Below are 24948 nucleotides of genomic sequence, written 5' to 3' on the forward strand. Positions count from 1 at the left end.
TATCTCCACTTTCAAAATCTATTTAAAACTCATAACAAACAAACAAAATTCCCAAAGTTGTCCTGAAATGAACTTATTAAATAAACAAAACGAAAAATATATATAGCCTACTAATGCAAACATTGAATCTGGACTGGAAATTATTCTGATTAGGCCTAGCCTACATTGCAAATAAGCAGACAGCGCTGCTTTTTTCACACACACACACACACACACACACACACACACACACACACACACACACACACACACACACACACACACACACACACACACACACACACACACACACACACACACACACACACACACACACACACACACACACACACACACACACACACACACACACACCTTGCATTTTGAAGACTGATACATCAGATATGGATGAACAAACTTTGCAGCCCAGTTTCCCAGCTTTGCAGTCTATCCACGGGTATGTCTCTTGTTTCCTCCGCCACATCTCCTCCGTCCATACCTCTGGGAAAGGTGAGCTTGAGCTAGCCAGGGGAACGTTGCTAGCGCAGCTAACGTGCACGTTAGCTAGCATTATCCACGTCTTTAGGCGGCTCTTCTGATGATGTAGTACTAGTAGCAGCTTCACTTGTAGCTTCGGTGCTGCTAGACTCTTTTTTCTTGTGAATTATATTCTTTTTAGAAAAGAAGTCAAGTAAAAAATGTTTGCCTGCCATTATAGAGCTTTTTCGTTAGCGTTCTTGAGGGAAAGAGCTGCCGCAAAATCGGCGGGCGGTAAGCTGGCCGTGGGTGTGTCACTGACACACCCCCAGCTCGCCGCGGGGTCACGAGCGTGATGACTAATCATAATTCTTTAAGGAAATCGTTTTTATTTTTTATTATAATTACTGTGAAATGTATTATGTTTTTGTCATTATTACAACAAATACACACTTGCAACTGATAAGACTGGCAATGATTTTATATTTATTAGACTATTACAAAAAAGATCATGCTCCAAATAAGTGGGGGTACGGCGTACCCCCGCGTCCAACGCCCACTACACCACTGAATATGACCGGTAAGTTTCAAATTAGTCCGGTAAAATAAATTCTGCCCGGACATTTGACCGGCGAGGAAAAGTCCTAGCGGAAACCCTGATATATATATGTATATAAATAAATATATATATAATATATATACCTATTATTATATAGGTTAGGTTATAGGTATAAATGGCCATTTTTTCAATCTGACTTCATATTGACAATTTTTAACAACAGAGGGTGCTACATAACATACTTTCAGGAAAAGTCACGGACTGGGAGACTTTAATATTTTATTGAAAAAAAGTTACATACAATCAAAAAACAGCTGCGGGTAAATTGACCCGTTGGCGGTTCTGTTAAATAACTAGTGACATTTGAATAAATATTGCAAAAAAGGGCTCCAAAAAAGGCATATATATATCCTGGCCGGCTTAGCCAGTGTGTATTTTTTCAAGCACCACAAGATTAATAGTTTATCAATTCTGGGCCATTGATTGTGACATTTCTCCAAACACTTACGGTAAAAAGGCCAGTTTTGAAGCCTTAAAATGGTGCAGGAAAAGGACTTTACAGTTAAGAGAAGAGAAAAAAGGAAAGAAAATTGTTTTAATGGGTGATGTAACATTAATGACAGACATATGATGAGGTCCTTGGCACTCAGACTCTAGAGGGGTCATGTTGTGATCATGGGTTATCACCCTTACAGCATCAGGACAATATCATATGGAGTCAGACTCTGGAAGTGTGCTGGAGGCGTTGACTGGGACTGATGGAAGGATGAGGCTGATAAGACGGAAGAATCTGTGAGGAACGATATTAGGTTAATCTTAATATTATTTCTTGCAACTAACCTAATACAGTTATGTGGCATTTGTTGACATAATGCATTTAATTAGAGTCAACATTTCAGTTTTTCAGTGCACAATACGGTGGAGGTGAAAACAGTGTATTGTTATTTACAAACTTAAAAATAGTATACATACTGTATTGTATTCTGGATTATTTGTATACACACGTTGTTCTATCATTCTAATGACTGACATCTATCTCCTTGACTGCTATATCCTTAGTGGCCTCTAGGGACAGGCAAGTGCGTTCCTAGTAAAACATCTGTGTTAGGCTTCCGTTCTGCCATTTTATTTGAGAGCCGCATGGGGAACAGGGGCTGAAGTCGAATAGTCCATTTAGCTTAGGAACCTTCCTAACGGAGTGAAATGTCCCGGAAGTCCCTCAGCGGCAGCCATGATAAGTGCCGTTCCAATTCTCTAGAATGATGAGAATGATAGGAAAGGAGGTTTCAAACTTCCTTTATAACCTCCTTTAGCTTAGGAACCACTGGACCTCCCTATCCGAAAGGAGAGGAGAAAATGCTGCCCCACAATGCCTTGCGGCCGTGCCATTTAAGGCGAGGGAATATTCGGTCGTTCACGGAAACAACCGATCATGGCAGACAAACGAAGATCATGTAAGTTACCGCTGCTCTCTTAAGCTTTTACATTCTTAAGCCATAACTTGGCAACATGCTTATATGAAATGACTGTTGTGAAATTATCCAGGTAAAGTTAACATCGTACTAAAACCTTTATGCTCAGTTTGCATTAGGCTATTTAATTCTTCGTTTCCTGCGTTGTACCATGCAAGCCTAATATGATGTATTTATTTCAGTCACAGATGCTGAAACCCTTGCCTTAATTAGTGCAAGGGTTAAGCTGGAGCACATGTTCATAAACCATAAAACAACACAATAACAGCGTTTATTAATGATGCGCTTATAGTAGTCCGTTTTCGGAAAGTTATAGTTCAGCAGACGCACACAATGACGTCCGCTGGCGCATCATAAACAGGTCAGATAGTGAAAGTGCATTCGGATTCTCTAAAGTACCGCAGTTTCTTCTCCTAAGTCCTTTTGAATTCTCCTATCCACTATCCCTTAACCCCGTGACGTTTCACTCAGAGGTCGAGGAATAGGAGATAGGGTTAGAATTTAGGAGCTGATTTTTGGAATATCGGAACGCAACCAGGTCCCTGACTCTATCTGTCCATCCGGTTATTTTCACCCTTGAGAAGGCATCATCTGTGAGTACATTTGTTTAGGGAAACATTTTGTATAATGTGCTACTTATATGTTTGCATCTCATGTAACATTGATCTAAATGCAGCATATGTAGTTAAGCCATGTATGTAATTGCTGCATGAGTAGTAATTGTCCCTTATTGGATGTTGGAGTGCATTTTGTTTATTTTTGGGGAAAAGTACATTATATTTTGTTGTTGTTAGATATTTATACATGTCTTTTTTGTGTCATTTCAGTTCCACACCGCTCCTATTAAAATACCACACGTCAGCTCCTGTCTGTCATTTTTGGGCGAGTGTTTCGCTCGCTGCGTAGCCGTGCAGCTACACGCGTGGTGAGGCAGAAGACACGTCATGCTGTGTCTGTTCTTCAAGTCCTTTCATTTAAGGGTTAGAAGAGAACTGGATACAGCGTTGAGGCAGGGTCTCGCTCATTCCTTTGAAAGTTGCTCAGTGGTGCATAAAGACAAAATGGCCTGACGCTCAGGAACAAATATACCCAGATATTCCAGCTCTCTTTCGCATCTTTTTGGCCCAAAAAGCATGTGCACTTGCGTTTATCAAATCAAATCAAGTTTTATTTATATAGCACATTTATAAACGATTTTTGGTCCAGCCAAAGTGCTGTACATATAACAAAAATAGCCTACAGTAGAGATACTTTACAGCAAATACAACAGCACAGATTGTTCAGAATATCAGTATGAGAAAAACGACACCCTCTATCCGTACGGAGCGTCCACACTACAGCTTCAAACAAATCTTGGAGCTGGGCGTTTCTGAAGCTTGGGGATTTTATTCGAGCAACGCGACCAACAACCAATCACATGAATCTCCCGCCCCCGACATACAAAGCAAAACCCCCGGGGATTTTATGCGAGCAATATATAAATATATATAAACTCCACAAACAGGCGAAAACCTACCAGTTTCCCCCACTGTCTCTGCCACCTCCCTCCATGCCTGGTTCCTCCGGTTTGTATCCCGGTAGGTGAAGAGGGTCTGGTCATACAAAACCGGGTGATTTGCTACGGCGATAGTTAGTTTCTCCTCCGACTTTTTTTGAAATATAGAAATGAACGGCGGGATATCTCTCCCAGCTTAGACGCGGTTTGATTGGCTAGGGCTTGAGCTGTCAGATTTTCAGAAACGGGATTTGATTGGCTGGCGCTGGCTACTCCACTTCTGCGCCGGAGACGGACCGCTATGCTACCCACAATTCAGTTAGGCGAAAAGCGAGGCAACGTGACGTCACCCCATTCAAAGTGAATGGGCAGACGCGTTGGAAACCGTTTTTGAAGCTGTCGAAGCTGTAGTGTGGACGGGCCGTTAGACCCTCACATCGTACAAGGAAAAACTTCCAGAGAAAACCCCCAGTTTAAGGGGAAAAAATGGGAGAAACCTCAGGGAGAGCAACAGAGGAGGGATCCCTCTCCCAGGACGGACAGACGTGCAATAGAACCCCCTTAAACCCCGCATCCCAACAGCTACGTCACATGCTGTCTTAGCTCATTCAAATGCTGTGGTGTAAAGTACATTTACTCAAATAGGCTATACTGTACTTAAGTAACATTTTGAGGGACTTATACTTTACTTGAGTATTTCAATTTGTACTACTTTGTACTTCTACCCCACTATAATCCAGAGGTCAATAGTGTACTTTTGCTCCACTACATGTATTTAATCCCTTTAGTTACTTTGCAGATGTGGATGAATGATGTGAAATATAATCAACTCTTAAATCAGACTTTAGTTTCACCTGGAGTAAATTCACAAGCTACCCTGCAGTATCAACCCAGTCTCACGGCATTTAATCTATTGAATCGTGTTCACCAACACGATTTCCCCCTTTTTTTCGTGTCACACAGAACGATTTTAAAAGCAATGTATTTCTATTGGTAGTATGTTTCGTGCCTGCAGCACGTCTTTTTGTCCGGTCGGGTCTTGGAAGACCGGAAGCTGTGGGGTTCATAAAAACATGTTCTTATTCAATATCAAGCCACGATTATTGTTTTTATTTTAAATCGTATAATGTCAGACTTTTTTTTCCGTCCGCGAGGAACAGAAATGGGGCTCAGAGCCTCAGAACACTGAAATCTGTATTTTTTTGTCATCTTTTTTTCCTTCTAATTTGTTATTATTTGGTGCAGGCACGAAACATACTACCAATAGAAATACATCGCTTTTAAAATCATTGTTTGTCAGAATACTGAAATCTGTATTTTTTTTTTATCTGCTTTTCCTTCTAATTTGTTATTATTTACATTGCTTTTAAAATCGTTCTGTGGGACACAAAGAAAATGGCGAAATCGTGTTGCTGAACACGAATCAATAGATTACATTTGTGACTATAACACGAAATGCCCTGAGACTGGGTTGAAGAATCAAATCAATAGATGGAATGAAACAATTTGATTACATTTGCCAATGAATTGGAAAATCTAAGAGGAATAACTGCCTGAAATAACTTCTGGTATAAATATGAACTTCAGATGGACATGACATGTAAAGCAGTCTGGACCTACACATAAGGGTACTTTGTTGCTCCAATGAATGACTCATGGCTTTTCTGCAACCTTCTGGTAGACAACAATCAGCATTTTTGTTTGTGACCGATATGGATCAGTAACCTGTAGCTTGGTTGACCCCCCTCTTTCACTGCTTACATTATGGTTTCATCCAACAGACTCATTAAACTGAACTGGAAAATAATTTGCTCACCTTTTAAAACTAATTGCAGAACCACCTCTGAACAAGGGTAAATGTTACATGGCTGATTGTTTGTACAAGTCATTTAAGAGATCTGCCCTACTGTGCTTGGTCTGTGTCCACAGGAACCTGTGATGTATTTCATTTTTTATGTAACTTGAAATAACATGAATTGTTGCTTCAATATTTAACACCACGTTTTGCTAATGTGTTAAATGTCTTGTTGAAAATGTTAAACATTTTGCAAATATGCTGACCAGTACTTTCCTGGATGTTTGCTTGGCAACTGCACAAGATATTGCCCCGAACTTTGGACAAAGCTATGCTGGTTTTCATTTATTTGGGCCCTGTTTATTCCTAATGTAAGTCCATGGGAGAAAGTATCGTATCCCAATGGTGTCAGGTCACTGACCCGGAAGTTGTAGTACCACCATTGGCCACTATGGGGGGGCTTGGCCCGGACACTTATGGATACTTTGGTTACGTGGGGATTGCCCACAGTATTGAGTATGTAAGTCGCTTTGGATAAAAGTGTCTAGTGTACAAGTGTAATGTCATGTAAAGTTGTATTCACCAAGGTGCAGTTGAAACTTGAGTTTTCATTCTGCGATGAAGTTAGGGTTAAGCACAACAGGAAGTTCTACAATGTAAATTATAAAAGTAGGGTAGACATGTGGATATTATCCGGCTCAACAAAACGTGCATTTATCTAACAGCTACGTTTCCCACAGATCTTATTTCAAGCTATTTTCTAAAATCCTATGGAGAAATCTCATTGCTTTTTTGTGGAGGGAAGCCATGCGCAGCTTACTTCCTGGTTTTAGGACGCCTCACTGCAGCTCTCTCGTCTCCTCTTCACACACCACACTTTTCGCGGCACACGTACTTACAGCCAATCAGCTCTGAATGATGTGAGATGACGTATGGTGGGGATGGCAGCTCTATGCCCCTATGGTCATTATTTTTTTGCCACACACATTAAATAGAAAAATATTCTGAGTATGCACAGTGTAGTTTTTACAGTCACCGTTCACTTAGACAGAGAGAGGGAGGGGCAGGATCGGGTTTTGTCCCACATGGCTCTAAACAGCTCAATAGGCACACTGTAGACACTAATTAGAAGAACACAGACTAAAACAGCAATGTACAGACGAATCAGATGATTAAACATGATCTTAAAATATATTTTATATATTTTTTTATTTACTTTTGCATTTTTTTGTAATCATTATTTTAATACTTTCTGCTGACACTAGGTGGGGCTGTGCACCTGCCCCTAATGACCAGTCGCCATGAATGTATAATGTCACAACATTTCACATAACAGTATTAGGTAAGTTGAAAGCAATAATATTAAGTTGAACCTAATATTTTTGATTTAAGCGTAATATTAAACGTTCAACTAACCTAATACAGTTTTGTGAAATCTGTTGACAATACATTTAATTTGTCAACGTTTTCAGTGCAATGTCTGGTCAGCTGTGGAGACAGACAGAAACACAGGCAGCTGCTCCCAGAGGACCACCAGACAGTAAATGAAGTGACATGAAAGCCCTTTATTCACTCTCTACATCCCACCTGAGCCCGTTCAGACAGGCCAGGGTGTCGGCCCCTCTACTTATGGCCTTACGTGATTATACCACATTATTATCCTCGCTGTACCCTCTGTGTGTCCCGCCGTGCTAATCTCCGCTCAGACGCACTCACCTGTAATTAACCCTTATGTTTATTGCCCTACATCATTACACACAGCCTGCAGAGCTGCTTCCTGCACACGTAGGGCTGACGTGGTGGAGATACCTGCCCAGGTGAAGTCAGAGGTTTACAGCGAACTTGATGTCCTGGAATCATCAGGAAGCATAGGTTTGTAATGGCATTTAATCTCTATCACACTTAGGGACTGATTGACACGTTGTCTGAAATGTATTCAAAAGAGAACAACAACGACTGATTAAATCTGTACTTCATGCTAGGAAATTGATTACCTCACAAATGCTAATTTACAGCTTTGTTTTGATTCTGTAAACCTCATATTGATTACTCAATGAAACTGATGCGCTGTAAAAACCCTCACAATGAACACAGTTTTATTATTCATACTATATAACGTTAAGGCTTATCATGCAGTTTTTGTGGGCTGAGTTCTTAGAACTATAAAATAATGTGTAGGCCAGATATATCCAACCCACTGCTGTTGGGGACAACGGTAAAGCATTTGACTTGTTAGAAGATTGTTTTGTTGCTTTATTTGGTTTGGACTCCATTTGAACTTTTCAAAATGTCAGGGTAGACCGCAGAGGAACATGTGTGTTACATATGCAGGCACTTAGCAATTTGTTTTAATGCATTATTATTACGGTGGGTAATCACATTACCCATAAATAATTATTTAGTGAATTCAAAATCTTATTTTACCATAATATAATTAAATGTTGACCTAATTAAAAGTTCAGCGGCCCAGATATGAATTCATATTCATATTTGTATTTGTATTTTCTTTCATGTTTATTTATTTATTTGCAGACCATGTACATTATAACGGATGTCCAATATTGCCATTTCCCTTGTTGTTCATTGTAGCTTTTCACCTCCTTTTATCTTAGTTATAGTGGATTTTGTATCGTTGCTATGACCTGTTTGACCATTTTGATAGACCCAAATGGTCTTTTCCTAATCGTACAGTTCTTCACACAGCCGCAGATCAGATTCAGGGCGTCAGTTCTGCTTGGAAGAATAAAAGAAATGTTACAGTCACAGCAGCATCGTGCACACAGGCTGTGTTTTTATAGGAATCCACCCAAGCCAACCGACTGATTGACTTTTCTGTCCAAAACCTTTTACAGCCTGCAGCATTAACAAGAGGGGGGGGGGGGGGGGGGGGCTGGCTGCTCTAGTGTGTGAAGGCTGTTGGAACCAATACCACGGCATGGCATGAACAAGCATGGAGGACTAGGCATTCTCACACACACACACACACACACACACACACACACACACACACACACACACACACACACACACACACACACACACACACACACACACACACACACACACACACACACACACACACACACACACACACACACACACACACACGAGGTTGACATGGCAGATTCAATAGCAAGTGACATTTAGAGGTTTGTTTCGTATGTATAGCCATATATTTTAACTTATTATGTATAGGCTTAACGCCAATTGCCAGATGTTTTCAATTGTTTTGTGTCCAGTTCAGGGACGATATACTATAAACATAATACATAAGTAAATACTGTTGGAAATATATCACGTGTGTTTTGTAGTTCGTGGTGTAGTTGTTACTTTACTCACAGCTCGGGGGCAGAACAAACAATGGGAAAGACAGCTGCAAATAACAAAGTCTACACAAGTACAAGAATAAAACAAAGTACTCGAGGGCCAGGCTAAACCAGAGTATGGGAAATACAGACTTTGGTCACAACAATTTGAAGATGGCAGGCTAGGACTTAAATGCTGGAAGGCTTTAAGGCACAATGCACATAGACAACCAGGTAGCAAGCTGGATATGTATCAGGTGAGAGGAGCGGGTGGAGTCAACCTACTGAGGGCGGGCAGATGGAGTGTCGGAATGACAGCAGACACAAGAAAACAGAAGTAGAATAATAATAGTATAAACAGGTGAACTCAACACGTTGCTACCTTTAAGCTAAGACCAAAGAAAGACTGCAAGCCTCCTTCAGTTTTCATATGAATCATTTCCAACGCTTGTCTCTGAGAGCCACCCAAAGTAAACACAAACGGAACCACCGCATGGCTTCCTGCATTGAGATCTACATCTGAGGCTACTGCCACGTCTTTGTGATGTCAGGTTTAAGTCCGATGGCTTTGCAATAAAGGTGAGGTCGTATAAAAGAAGAAGTGACTTCATATTTCTCCTTCTCTACAGCTAGACACCCTTTGATGGCCGTTTCTATTTGTTATGTGATTTTAGTTATAATTCCCGCTTGGTGCTGGGACACACCAATTCATTGTATGTTGGTTTTTATTGCAATCTTCTGATCATCAAGAAACACAACAATCAATCAAGGGTCTTTACTTAAGGGTCCTTTCAACAAAACTGTTCTGCCACTTGTATTTTCTATTTTGTGTGCATACGTTTGTCCCAACATCTTTGCTCTGTGGCTAACACAGCACCATACAAATAAAAGTACTACATGTTTTTTTAAACTAAGTAACATACCACTATACTGCTTTCGAAAAGGAGCCATGGGTAATTTTAAAAGGTTAATCGAGCAGTCAGTAAAGATTTGGTACTGCAAGCACACGTTGCTAGCTAGCCAGCCAGCTAGCCAGCCAGCTAACAGTGGCGATCATCACTGGCAATGTTGTTAGCCTAGCCTAGCTTAACATAGACAGGAAAGATGACTGTCCAAAGTTCAAAAATATCCCAATTATAATAATAATAATCTTAATGTATTTTGTAAGCGCTTTTACAGGTGCTCACAGTCACTTAACAGAGATAGTTAAAATAAATAATGATATCTCAATAACTCAACTCATTATACATTGCTTTTTGTTTGTTTAATGTATACATCAACAGAATTGTAACAATGTCAATTTGTGGATTTAGAGAGAGGTGCATCCTGACTGTGTTGTCAGGTTTACTCCTTCACAGCTGTGCAGAGACTTTAACCAAAACCTGTGGATAAACTGTGGTCCGTCAGGAAAGAGTTACTACACATCTGGACGCTCAAAAAGAAAGCGGATAAGTGTATCATAGGCTACAGTTACACATTTCAACAGGATTGTGAATGCTACTTAAAACATTGCAGTTGTACAAATAAATAAAAGCAGTAGTCATTAGTGTTACAGCGGCAGACACACAATCAAAACAACTCCAACAGCATTATATGTACATTAAGGCTTCACATGGTGCAATTGCACGTTTACAGACATTGACTTCAAGATGTCTTTCTTCTTCATTTTCTCTGCTCCACGGCCACATTGTGCGCAGACATGCACACTTACAGTGGCTAGGCATTTTTTGTGTTTGCCCTTCAAGAAAAACATCACTGGTTAGGTATGATTAAAGGACCTCAGAAAACAACAATGCCTTTTGTCGAAAGGAAACATCTGAACATGTTTGGTTTACATTAAAGTGCAAAAATGCTCTAACAGACGATATCCTCAAGAGCTGACCACCAGATGCTAGTATGGCAATGGAATCAAAGGCATGGGGCCAGAAGACAGTTTTCCTTTAAGGCAATACAACTGCATTTGCAAACATTTGACAGATCATAGCTACTGTAATTTCTCGCTTATATATACTCCCTTTTTTTCAATAACAAACGGCATGCATGAACTGAGAACGATCACATTTACTGGAGCAAAGCTAGCTTCTACACTTGATAGTCTCCAAGTGGTGAGAACATATATATAAAAAGGTGAGAATAAATAATTTTTCAAAGTATGTGTTTTAAAGTCAGTTTTGGTGAAATGTACAGTTTATAAAAAGCTGAATGTATTCCTAAACTCTAAACGTTTTTTAAAAATGAAGAAAAACTGATGATTTTGATCTCCGCAGCAGGTGTAGCCTACTGTCATTTAAGACCAGTTAGAAGTTTGCTGAAAGCTGAGCAGTTAGACAACTAGAGGTCAGCAACAACATTTTGAGTGTTACTCTTTAAATATTGAAGTGTGCAAAGCTTTTATATGCTGCAACGGATAGGAAAGAGGCTGCGCCATGTTGCAAACATGCAACTTAAAAATATTAGGTACGAAAACATTGCTCTTGCAGCATAATGGCTGTATTTTTTAAGAATGCAAGCAACAAGTTTGAGTTGCTAAAATTTGCACCAGTGGCGGTGCTAGGGGGTGGCTACTTGGGCTCAAGCCCCGGATGTTTTCTGAAAAGCCCCGGATGTTTCACTTAAAAAAATAAAAACAGCCTGCGTACTGCGTAGCCTGCCCTGAAGAAGAAGTGATCCTTCCTAGTGCCTGACGAGTTTTAAGCTAATAGCCTATACAGTTATGGATATTAGAAAGTTATTGTCATCGAAGCAGGCGCCACAAGCTGCAGCAGTATCAGCAGCAGCTGACAACAATGTCATCACCAGCAGTGAAGAAATGGATGATGTTTCAGGTTTGTTAATCTAATGGTGAAATCTGCACTCTGGCTGACTGAGTAAGAAGTGAAAAAGAGTGATGTAACGTTAATGTTATAGCTAGTAAACATGGAGTAACCACACTAAGTATACCCTTATGTTAGTATGTATACAGAACATGACTAAAAATGATCCTAAGATGTAACGTTAACCCTTCATACCTCAGTCTACTTTTAAGACACTAAAATAACATATTCCAATTTGTATTTTGTTTTCGCGTGTGGAATTATACCGGCTCTCGTTTCAGTACACATAACAACAGAACTGACAGGCAACCCTCTGAATCAGACTCCGATTGGCTGTGACTGCATCCACTCAGAGTGTCCGATTCAGAAACGTGACTCTTACACTCTTTACGTCACAAACAAAGATGGTGGATGAGAATAGATCTATAAAACGATAAGCGATGCACCAGAATCAAGGTGAGACTATCCGCATCCTTTAAAACCCTACGAACATTCGTTTCACCTTAATAAGTAAACGACTATTTGAGTGAGTTATGGCATTAGTTTGCTTCTTTAAAGGGTGTTAATAAGTGTTCTCCAGTGCCTTTTGTCCGCTTTAAGGTGTTATTAAGGTAGGGTTAATGTTGCTCTCAAAGTGCACAAGATTGATGCTTTCAACTTCAATATTTAAAAACAAATCTTCCCGGGGGAGCATGCCCCCGGACCCTCCGAGAGGAGGCGACGACCCCCTTAAAGGATGTTCGGTCCACCCCCCACTTATAAAAATAGCACTGTACTTCTGCACCCCTCCCCCCCAACCCAACAACTCCTGGGCTAAGCCCCGGGTCTCCTACAATCCTAAATCCGCCACTGATTTGCACAGATGGTAGATTGGTTTTCTGATGCGAATAAACAAGGACTATAGGCCTACCCGCAGTCTGAAGGTAAAAGCTGCCTTTGTGCTGAAAATGATCATGAATTATAATCATAATAAAAATATGGCTCCATGCTCATGTAAATGGCCTTGATTGAGATAACACCTATGAATAGTGTTGCAGTGTTGACGTATTTTGTAAGCCGAACACGGAAGTTAGCATCACAAGGGCTCCATTGACAAAGAGCAATGGAATTTTTCCATTGGATTGAAGATCTTTGTCAGACATACATTTATGATACTGACACGTTTTGTTCAGCAGGACAATCTCCACATATTAACATTACTTTTATTATTTTGGAAGCGTAAATGTAAATCTAAAAAGCTAACATTAGGCTATAAACAAACGACACAATTGTTTTGACATCATCACCACTAAGCTAAGGGTGGCTAATGCTCGACGTGACCATGTTTAGTAGTGTCATTTAGAGTAGAAGACAAGTGAGGAAGTGTCTATACACATATAGGCTCTGGACATTCACCAGTGGGGTGTTAAAAAACTAGTTAAGAAAACTGCACCGGAAATGGTAAAATGCTAACCCATTACCGGGTGTTGGGACTCATTCCTGCAGCACTCTATGTGGAAACAGTTTCCTGTCATCCAATAAACAAATTGCTGCGATTATCTGTGTCATGTGACTGGCATAGATAAGACCTAGGAATAGTGGTTTTCCTCTTCTTAGTTAATGAAACTCTAAAATGTCCTACCATAGTGAGCTCAACAGTGCACGTGACATTAATTGAAGACACAGTGATGCTGCTACTTCCTTATCCGACAGCAGTTTGACCGCCTAGGATGGTGAGGTAGTTTCTGTCCTCTTTTACACCACCTCTTCTCTCCGCTCCAGACCTGCTGGCTGGACCTTGGGACTCCGGGGCCGGTTCAGTCCGAGTGCCTCGCCCCTGGCCTTCAGCAGGTGTTCTGGTCCCCAGTGCATGCACAGCAGGCAGGGGCAGGAGACAGGGTGGTGCACAATGCTGCTGGAGGGGTAGAGGGCTGTTTGTGTTGGAGGCAGCCCCCCCGCTCTGTGGTGGTACTGGGAGAGGCGGAGTGCGTCCAGGGTCCTCATGGGCACATTGTAGCGACTGTGGGCCGAGGGTGAGGAGAGAGCCAGGGGGTAGTGGCTGTGGAGGGGGAGGTGTGGGAGGTGTGGGAGGTGGTGTGGGATGAAGGGGTACGGCAGGCCGGAGGAGGCGCGGCCCATCAGGAGCGCCCCCAGGGGGTCCACAAGAGGGTGGGGCCACGGCAGGGAGTGTCTCTGCCTTTTGTCCTTCATCCGCCTGTTCTGGAACCACACCTTGAGAGAGGAAAGGAAAGAAGGAAGGAGGGCAAGGAAGGTGAGAAGATTTGGACAAGAGCAGAAAAAAGAAGGTCATGATAAGTTGAGAGAAGACGATTTGTTCAAAGAAGTACATTTTTTTTTGGGGGAAATTAACTGTACAATTAAAATGGAAAGCAACGGTTATTTGACCAAAAAGCTTCAAACGACCAATGTTGATATGCAATCTCAGAAGCATGCTAACATCTGCTTATTAGTAGACATAACGTACAGCTGAGGCCGATGGGAATGTCATTATTTTGCAGGTATTTTGTCTTATCATTTAGATTTGACTAAAGACTAAGGCAATACACTTGCCTTGACTGAATTCAAAGACATATACACAGAAAAGACAGCAATACAATACAAGGACAATGTTCAAACATATCATTGACATGATCACATGTTATGCACATGGTCTGAGCTACTCTATAAGATATATATACTTTAATTATTATTATTTAATAGTATTTTTCCCCTGATCTAATATTCTCTATATTACTCTCACTTACAAAGACACGTTGGGATGGTTTAGTTCCAGGACTGACCTTATCGTAACCCATCATCTGTTATCTATCTATATTTGGGATATATGTTTGTGGCAAATACATTTCTGTCAAATGGCTGTTGAGATGTAGCACTGAAAACAAACATGGAAAGTCATCAGAATACATTGTGTTTGAACCATTGATTTAATAAAATGTAACTGCACATGTACAGATGATAATGTAAATGTATATTTTAAATTGCAATGCTGTCCATCCCCTTGCTTCATTTCATTTCTCTACTTAACTAGATATCTCCCTTTTCCTTTAAGCTTTAAAGCTGGGAGTCTTCTGTGTGTCCGTCTGTCCTCAAATCTTTTACCAGCTCGTAGAAGCTCCTCAGAAGGCTGAGCTTCTAAAGCGTCAGGTGGCAGCGTTTACGAGGCCTCGCCTCACATTCCTGCTCTTTCATAAAAGACCCTCCAGTAGTTGGCAGAAAGGTGGCTTTACTGCGTAGTAAAGCTGCTGCACTGGGCCAAATGTTACACTGCTAAACCTGTCAGTACTCAATCCAGCACGCTGACTAAGATGAAAAGTAGATAGATTCATGGGAACTGTCCCAGGGGGTTTGTCGTTTCTTTTTGAAGCTGTCACAGATTTTGGCTTCCTGTTTCTTGCCAGAACAAATGAGGTAAGAATTGAAAATCAGAGATGGATTTTTCTGAAAGCTCAATGTCAGTGTTGTCAATACGGAACTGGAAATGATCTTAGCTAAAGACTAGGGGAAACATTTAGCATGACTCCATCCAACATCCGTTCAAAACCACTGTGCAGCCCCTTTGAAGCTAACTGATTAGCATGTTGTACCCTGTACTGAAACAGCAATGCTAAAATGATGATTTGTGTTAGGGGGACAAACTTAACGGCCCATGAAACCACAAACTGCTGTTTTCTCGTTGTATACAGATTTGGCAAACCATATACGACATGTAAGGAATAATTTCACACTTTGAAAAATATGCTAATTCAATGCTTAGCGCAATGAGTGGAAACAGCTGTCTGGAAAACCCCAAATCAAACTCCCTGTCTCTCTGTGTGTGGCTCCTATACAGTCAGCTTAGGGTTGTAGTTCATTTTAGTTTAGTGACTAACCCTAACCCTAGTCAAGAGTGTCCTATCATGCATTTGGCCTCGGGCAAAAAGTAGTTGCTGGGCCCCTATTGACCACCCAGTCTCTCTAATACGCAAGAGTATTACATGAAGCCTGTGTTCTGTAGTGGAAGCTATCAGACGACTGGTCGGATGAAAGCACCTTCATGTTGCTGCATCATAAGTACCCGTCTGAAGTGGGTGCTTGTTACTGATTTATTCACTCCACTGCATGGAGATATTATTATATTAACTTCATTTATTTGACACATGTTACATGCATAACCCATTTATTATATATGATATAGTAATAGTACACAAAGTATCCAAACGTTGGTTTACATTGAAGAATTACCACATAAAAAATGTTGTAGTGATAAAAACACATATTATAATATTTTATAATCATAAATCACTTATAAAACAGTCATTCAGCACAATGATTAACTTTTCTTACTTTTCAAGTAAGTATTTAGCACAATGTAAAAATACAAACACCTTGTGCATTCAATCTTTTTTTTAAAGTAAATACAATTTTGAAGATGGAAATGAATTTCCTTATTAATTATGTATTGATCAATTATATTATATATACACATTTTCATATATTTTTGTTTGTATAATCATTTTCATTATTTGTATTTACTGTATTCACTGTAACTTCATTGAAGATGTATTTTGTTTTTAAGTATTTTTGTAGCATTTGTGTGTGTCTTTTAATGAGGAAGATTATTAAAGCCACTGTTAAATGTACCCGCTGTGGGACTCATAAAGGAATTCTGATTCGGTTTCTGCTTCAGCTCCCCCCCCCACAAACTGTTGGCCATGTTAACACACACATACTGACGCACACTCTCTCTCACACACACCTTGATGGTGGTCTCCGGCAGGTTCAGGGCGGTGGCCAGCTCGCAGCGGCGGGGTCTGGAGACGTAGCTCTCGGTGTTGTACTCCTGCTCCAGCCGGGACAGCTGCTCGCGCGTGAACGCGGTCCGGTGCCGCCGGCTTGGGTCCAGCAGCGCGCTGCGCGGGCACGGCTCCGTGTGCGCCTCTGCGCCGGGACAGTGCACAGCGGCCACCGGCGTCTGTCTGTCCTCCGACACTACGGCAGGCATAGAGGATAATAAATGAATCAATGTGGGCCAGTCTCACATCTGACCCCACATGTCCTGAACACTGAACATGGATTGTAAATGGGAGGGTCCACAATGTAATAAGGTTAGACTGAAGAGGTCCTCTGTGCGCCAACAACATAGTTGCGATTATTTTCTGTTGTCCATCATGATTCATGATATCGCAGGCATTGGTCGTTTTTCAATCAAAGTTCTTGAAGAATATATGAAATGATCATGGTGTGATTTCTTAAGAGGATCTGTAGCAAACAAATACGTTTTCTTACATGTGTGGAACACTGTTTGCAGGCTGGGAGATCTCTGCGGCTCCACAATACTTGAATTGTATTTTCACATTTAGCTTTTAATAATTTCGTTACTCCTGCAATTTGAATATTGTACTCGTCCAAATTGCGAGTTTGAAACAATTTTGACTAATTTCGCAACCAAGTCTCTCTTGTCTTGTCTTTGTTGCAAAAACAGCTGCTGTGGCAGAAAGAAATTAGACCTGACCTGGCAATAAAGTAGGTATAACTGCACCATATCGTGTCATATCCGGTGTTTTATATATATTGTGGTTTCACCTGTACACAAACTACAGTAGCACACGTGAGATACAAATCAGTCAAAACATGAATCAAGCAGAATGCAGGGTGGAATTTAATGAAGTACTCGAGTATACTCCACCAAACTATGGGACCAACTTTTATCGGCTTTAGTTACTGTCCAGACTCAGATTATTAGCTACATCATACATCAACTAACACACATGAACACATAATAAGATATCCCCAGCATAATTACAATGAGCTCCACCTTTGATAGAGACATGTGCCATTTCCCTTATTGATCCCTTTTACATTTGGTCCTGTATATTGAAGTACTTCTCCCACCTCTGAGTAAACGCCTTACATTGATCATTGTAACTTGATTCTGAACTGATGGCATTTGATGCTTCAGTGTCACATTGTCAGAGACTCAGCTGTAAACTTGGTTACATTCAATATATTCCATGCTGCTTAATACATTTGGGTTTGGTGCACTACTTTTTACACAGGCCTCCTTTCAAATACCAAATCACTGTAAACATCTTTAAAACTATTTGTATTTTAAAACAAGAACACCGTAAAATATGGGTCGATGTTGTACTTCTTTAGTATTTTACACATTTCTGTTAGACCCCAAACAACACAGAAGTCATTTAGACATAACTGTCTAATTACATTTGAGCTTGTTGTATTTGTAATCTCTTCACTTTTAAAGTGTGTTGATTGTTGTTGCACTTTGAACTGCCCCGTGTAGACATGTCCTACATTTTAAACGTGCCTTGCCAATGACAACACACTCGATTAATCACATGGACAGTTGTGTTTTGGACATTTTAATGAGGTTACTTTTCTATTTTGAAATAAGAAATACAGTTATCTCAGTTATTCCACTTTGGAAGCACTTGACAGTGATGAACAAGCATGTTTGACATAGGCCTACTTACGCATCTGTGGTGTTAGAATGAAATGATAATAAATCCTCCTGCGTGTCTCCGCTGAAGATGCTGTCTGCAGTCTGACAAACTTCTCTCCCTGACTCTCGCACTTCACGCAGACAGTCAGGGTGAAGATGAGGTGTGTTTGACCCGACTCCCCCTCCTCCTCACCACTGTCTGAGTCCCCGGGGCGGCTCTGCTCCCCTCTGCCCTATCACAGGCGCTCCAGACGGGCCGCCGTGTGCGCGTCGGGCCGGCGCGGCGCCGCGGCCCGCGGAGGTGTAGAGGTGTTTAAGGACGGAGCCTTTGGTCTCCGTCTCGGCCTTTGTACTTTTGTTATGGAGAATTAAGGACGCGCAGGCAGAGACAGGGAGCAGACTCACATTGTTCTCCGCCGTTTGATGTCGGCGGGTTTGGAAGTAAATCATTACAGGCCTAATGGCTCCAAATTGGCCCATGGATCACGACGGAGGAATTATTAAAGTCTTACATACTGTACATTAATACTTGCTGCTGTCAGGCTCCTCCAACAATGCAACATCAATATAATAAATGAACACAACACAATAAAAATGGTGCAAAAAGAAACCGAATAGAAAAAAAATAGTGCAATCTTTTTTAAATCGGTATTTGTATAAATTATGACCTTTTTCAAAGCGGTGGTATTCTGACCGTGCTTATATATTATTTCTTTCTCGATTAAATGAGGTAGATTAATTTTTAAAATCATCTACTGTATATGTACAGTAACACTAAGCCATAACAAAGTAGGCTTACTGTATGTATTTAAAGAAATGTGTCTACGTTATAATCTAAATATTTAATTTGCAAATAAAACTTTCTTAACGGTATTGGATTGCGTAATTCGCTTCGCATTAACACGTCAGCTAAATGAAATGTAATGCAATGTATTTTAATGATATGAGGAAATGTCCTTTGTTTTAAGCAGGCGTTTAAATAACAAGCAGTTATGACAATAAGACTTGAAGGCAGATCATGTGAGTTTGTAATAATAAGTAGAGCAGTATCAGTCTCTAAACCATCCTTTACACAGCCTCTCTCCGCGCTGCAGAGCTGACCCTTGAACCTGTGTTTTGGAGTTTATTGTGGCTATAATTTGCGTTGATTGTTAATCCAGCGGCCAGATGATGATAAAGAGGACAGGCGGAGGACGGAGACACTCAGACGCCAGGTAGGGTGGAGTCCCTCCAGCAGGAAATGTATCGTTATTAAAGCACTCAGGTAGATCATAGTCACTTCAAAGACAGACAGACAGATAGAGATAGATAGATAGATAGATAGATAGATAGATAGATAGATAGATAGATAGATAGATAGATAGATAGATAGATAGATATACTTGGGAAATTAGTTTTGTCATTTTGGATAACATTGTGCAAGAATTACAACATTTCTTAAAAAATAGAATAAACTTCAAATAAAATAAAACAAATATATGCATGGTCAAAGTAGAAAATACATAGAAGAGTGTATAAGAATACACATTATAAAATATACAGAATAAATTAGAACACTCAGCTATTAAAGGGATATAAACATATAAACATATTGCACTATGTTCATTAAAGCATTGTGCAGCTTTGAAAGTTGAATTTAAAGTGAAATATATCCTGTGAGGTAGTGAAAGCAGAGCAGAGCTATATGCCATACATTTTTGCACACACTCACAGTAAATATGTATTCAGTATGATAGCTGTCTAACAGAAGTTAAATTCATTTCTCACTTATTCTGACAATGTACTTAACCCCAAATAAAAGAACCCAATGAAAAGAGTTGTTAAATAATAGTGAAGTTACGTTGTAATAACAATAACTCATCTCTCTCGTTTTATTTTTGAGCTTTGCTAAAAGCCACTGTGTCAAGTGTCCTACTTGGGTTGCCGTCCGGAGTTCTCCAATATGGCGGACCATCTCGCACATGCGCAGTACAGATCGGGCAGGGGGACGGATCGGGTAGTGACAGCCGCAAACACCTTCACGGCGTATACTGCCACCCGAAGTCCCCGGCCGGAATTCGGACTAAATCGCCAGAACGCCGACACCTCATCACTCCACCGCTCTCATGTTTTATTTTGTGTTGCCAAAAGTCTCTCTCCGTTGGTGCGCTGGGATAATGCTAATAATGCTAATGCCAGCTAATCAGTGGCGGCTGGTGGAAAATATTTTTGGTGGGGCTGTTGATATAGTGAGATTTTTTGGGAGAAATGACCCCTTAAAGGGAAATGGAAACACTTTTTAAACTGCTTTCCATGCGACAATATTACCATTAGGAAATGTATTTATCTAGTCTATTTCCAATGTAAACGATCGAGATACGCGAATTTACTTTTTGAAATACGTGCCTAATGACCATGGGCGCTTCCATTGCTCCGGGACTTTTCCAGTGACGTCACTGATTGGGTACGGCTTCCTGGGCCAAAGCTCAATAACAAACAACATGGCGTGCAATGCACCAGTAGTTTACATTACAAGAAAACGGTCGTCGTCAGGAGTTTATTGTATTGCCCCAGGCTGCACAAATGGATTTTATACAAAGAAGGAAGAAGTACATTTCCATAGGCTGCCACTAAAGGATGAGAAGCTGCTCAAAGTCCAGTCTGGATGCCTGGTTCAATACAAAACATTGGATTTGAAGCCAGGATCTGTTCCCACAATATTCGATTTCTCAACGTATGCAGTCGGGAACACCGACCGTCCCAGCACGTCGGCCGCGCAAGACAATGACAGTGTCAACAAACGTGAAGTTCGAGCCACCAAACGAGTTGCTTCAGCTGCCGAGAGAGAGGTACATATTGCAGCACTACCAGATTACTAGCTCACACATGTATTTACTGACACAGTGTGACCTTATTAATTAACGCAATCGCGTCCAAACTAAATGATAGCTATTATTATGACGCACAATAGAGAATTGGGGGTGTTCTATAGCTCAACTAATTAAACTGGCATACACACGCTCATCTGTCGAAAACAGCCCTAAAAAGGCTAGTATTGCTATTGATGGATGGTATTGCAGGACCCAGAGCGCACGGAGCACAGAGCGGACAGCAGATAACGGAATTGCAGTTGTATTGCTTATAGATTATCAGAACATTTCAAAGGGGACACAGCCCCATTGGATATGAACCTATGGATTAACTACATCATCGTTTTTATCGTTGTAATGCCATTGAAGACCAGTTTAGACCAGACAATGAGGAAGGTAAGCCGTTAGCCTGGCGTATGTTAGTACCTAGCGCCACTTGTTTTGATGTACGTTTTTGTGGATAACCTCGCGAGTTTGTATCTTTCAGTGTTGAGGTGGGCACCGTTAGATTCTGTGTCTCCTTGCGATCATAAACGATGTGTTGGATGTGCGGCTAGGATAAGTAATAAGGGAGCTAGGAGTGATTTTCGGTGCAGTAATAGGTTAGCATTTTCGCTCGGGGCTAATTCAGAGGCTCACTGTTAGCATTGTGTTTTTTCATTTTTTATTCCGGATCGTATGCCACTCTATTCGACCGAATCGGTTCATAAACATAGGCCATGGGATTCCTGGTAACTGTAGATGCTTCCACATCAATGTCATCTCCCGACGAATAGTCAAATTCATCGTTCAAAACGTCGATCTCATTGCAAAATTCCTCCATCGCTGCCATATCTGCTACGTTGTGTTGACTTCAGGTGGAGCGAAAACACAGCCAGTGACGTCACCATTTGGGACTCCCCTAATGGCGGCGGCCTGGTCCCGGAATTCCCCACCCGGCCGGCGGATAATTCATTTTCTTTTGGCGAGTAATATCATATACAATAAATATTACGATCAATATCCATTGTAAAATGAATAAACTACCGGAATATTATAACTGTAATTGGTGTTTCCTTTCCCCTTTAAATTAGGACTTCTGGTGATGTAATGGCGCGTTTCCAGTGCAGCGCGGAGCTCGCTTTAATGCTGCGTTCAGACCGGACGCGATGCGAATATTCGCTTCGCTCTAAACGCTCCGATCGCATTGCTCTAGTCGCTCCAGTTTCACTGCGGCTGCCAGCTGTGTTCACATTCTAAAACCTTTTAGAATGCTTGTTTTCCGAATGGAGATTGGGTCGACCAGGCTAAGCTAACGTTGTATATGCTCACTCCACACTCATAACAACGGCCTACAGACATAAATAAACCAGCGACTGTATTCGCCATGACACAGACAGTGCCGAGCCGTGCGGGGCCCGTTTTTGGTTGCGTTTCCACTAGGCCTAGTACAACCTGATCCACCAGAATGCGTGACTCCACCACGACTCCTTAACACCACAATGCGTGGTGGAGTCACGAACTTTGTTACATTTGCGTGTCGGCACCACGCAAACAACCCCAATGTAAAGTGAATGAGGCTCCTTTGTCGTGGTGCACACACGCATTTCTACAACGGCCCGCAGTGAGCTTTTATTCTATACAACATTTTTAAAATCTACTATAAGCTTGTAGTAACTCACGGGAGGCTTCTTTTATTTTATTTGTATTCATAATTATTTTTATTTTTCGTCAGAATGTAAAAATTACATTAGTTACGAATTTGTGTTCTCAAAAAACAGTGCATTGTGTGTAATGCAACTGTTAATTTTATGAAATTAGTTAGTTTGTAAGGAAGGCCAGAGCTTCAGCTGTGTCCAATAGATTGTTCCCTTCAGTTAACGTTATTTAAAAGATAATGATCATGTCCTCTGTATTGTATTACGAGCGTCCATTCCCATTGGATAACGGAGAATTTTACACCCGGAAGTAAGTAGCCTATTCTCCTTACTGTCGATTGATTTTACAGTGATATCTGCACTACTCATCGACTAAAAAACACCAAATTGTCCTTGTTAATTACACAACATTGATTGGTTTGAATTGTGTACAATGCTTTTGTATTTTCCCCCTTCGATTCGGAGAAACAAATGTTTTTTCGGAGTTTTAGGATGGCCGAAGACACTACACTACCCAGAATCCTCAGCTATCGTTTTGGACTACACCATGTGCTTAGCTTGACAAACCCCATGATCAGTCCTCAACCTCTGTGATTGGATGTGAGACGTTTACACAGAGCGTCCAAAAGGACTTTGAAATGGAATGAAACCCATCGAAGGCACACTATTCAAAACAGGAATCGAACGTGTCCTACCCCCTCCCCCCCTTAGGTCACAGGCTCCTCCAACAGTGCTACGCAATAAAACAGATACACAGAAAAAATAGTGAAATAGTGCAATAAGAGTCTACAAGTGATTGGAATATGATATATTAGATACATAATTTCTAAGTAGCAGCCAGATGAATGTTATTTCTAAATTCAGGTGTTTAATCAGCTACAAGTTCCTGGGAGTGCACTTGAACCACAAACTGGACTGGACAGACAACATCGATGCTCTATTCAGGAAGGGACAGAGCAAGCTGTTCTTCCTGAGGAGGCTCAGGTCCTTCAACGTGTGCACGACGCTGCTGCAGATGTTCTACCAGTCTGTGGTGGCCAGCGTGCTCTTCTTTGCCGTGGTGTGCTGGGGTGGAAACACAAACACTAGGGACACTGGCAGGCTGAACAAGCTGGTGAGGAAGGCTAGCTCTGTAGTTGGAGTACAACTGGACAATCTGGAGGAGGTGGCAGAGGGGAGGACGAGGAGGAAGCTCGACAGCATCCTAGAGAACCCCTCCCACCCACTCCACGCAGAGCTAGTGAAGATGAAGAGCACGTTCAGCCACAGACTCATCCCTCCACCACAACGCACCAAGCGCCTCGGACAGTCCTTTGTGCCTGTAGCCATCAGGCTGCACAACAAGGGGTTAATGATGAAAAAGAAATCAAATTAAATCACTGGTCATAAATATACACTGTTTTCACAACCCATGTTAACTTGTCACTTTAACTTATTATGCACTTTATAACTTAGATGATGACGAAATATGTATATATGCTGACAGTTATTTTACTCTTATTTTTATTTATCTCCTATTTTTATAGTCTTTTATTATTATTATCATTATTTCCTTGATTTTATGTTATTTATTTTAGATTTTATTGATCTGTGTGAATCTTTGCTGTACTGTTTTTTTTTTTTTTTTTTTCACGCTTACCCTGTTGCTGCTTTTGTACAACTGAATTTCCCCTCGGGGATTAATAAAGGTTCATCTTATCTTATCTTATCTTAATAGTCTTCTGGCCTGTGGGATGAAGCTGTCTCTGTGTCTGGTGGTTTTAGTCCGGATGCTGCGGTACCGCCTGCCAGACTGCAGCAGACAGAACCGTTTGTGGCTGGGGTGATGGTGGTCTTTTATAATCCTGAGGGCTTTCTTTAAGGTTAACCTGGTATTTTTACTCCACTACATTTATTTTAGTTACTTTACAGATTTGGATTAATGATGTGAAATATAAACAACCCTTAAATCAGACTTTAGTTACACCTGAATGAAATTCAGTGAAGGTGATTGTCAAGTGCCAACAATCAGGCGAGATATTTGATAGTTGGTGCTTGAGAAGACTAAATATTTATCTGCAGATCCGTTTAAAGCATATTCATTACTCGTTATTCTCTAATAGTTCATTAAAGACTGTATATAATTGCT

The 24948-nt window shown here is 40.9% G+C and overlaps 1 protein-coding gene across 1 annotated transcript; it reads right to left on the reverse strand.

The window, feature by feature from the left end:
* Window positions 1–13629: 13629 nt before the first annotated feature.
* eve1 (even-skipped-like1) lies at window positions 13630–16876 on the reverse strand. The gene is made up of 2 exons (XM_034089156.1): window positions 16631–16876; window positions 13630–14106 (listed from the first exon to the last, which is right to left on the reverse strand). Exons 1-2 carry the CDS (start codon window positions 16874–16876, stop codon window positions 13630–13632), a joined length of 723 nt encoding a protein of 240 aa, XP_033945047.1.
* Window positions 16877–24948: the final 8072 nt, after the last annotated feature.

The sequence above is a fragment of the Pseudochaenichthys georgianus genome, chromosome 8 (genome assembly GCF_902827115.2).
Source record: "Pseudochaenichthys georgianus chromosome 8, fPseGeo1.2, whole genome shotgun sequence".
NCBI lineage: Eukaryota > Metazoa > Chordata > Actinopteri > Perciformes > Channichthyidae > Pseudochaenichthys > Pseudochaenichthys georgianus.

Bases quoted from the DNA above. Each gene is read 5' to 3' on its own strand.
- eve1 (XM_034089156.1), bottom strand. From the start codon at position 16,876: ATGCCTGCCGTAGTGTCGGAGGACAGACAGACGCCGGTGGCCGCTGTG. The intron at 14,107-16,630 runs GTGTGTGTGAGA...TCCTCTCTCAAG, and splicing joins TGCCGGAGACCACCATCAAG to GTGTGGTTCCAGAACAGGCG.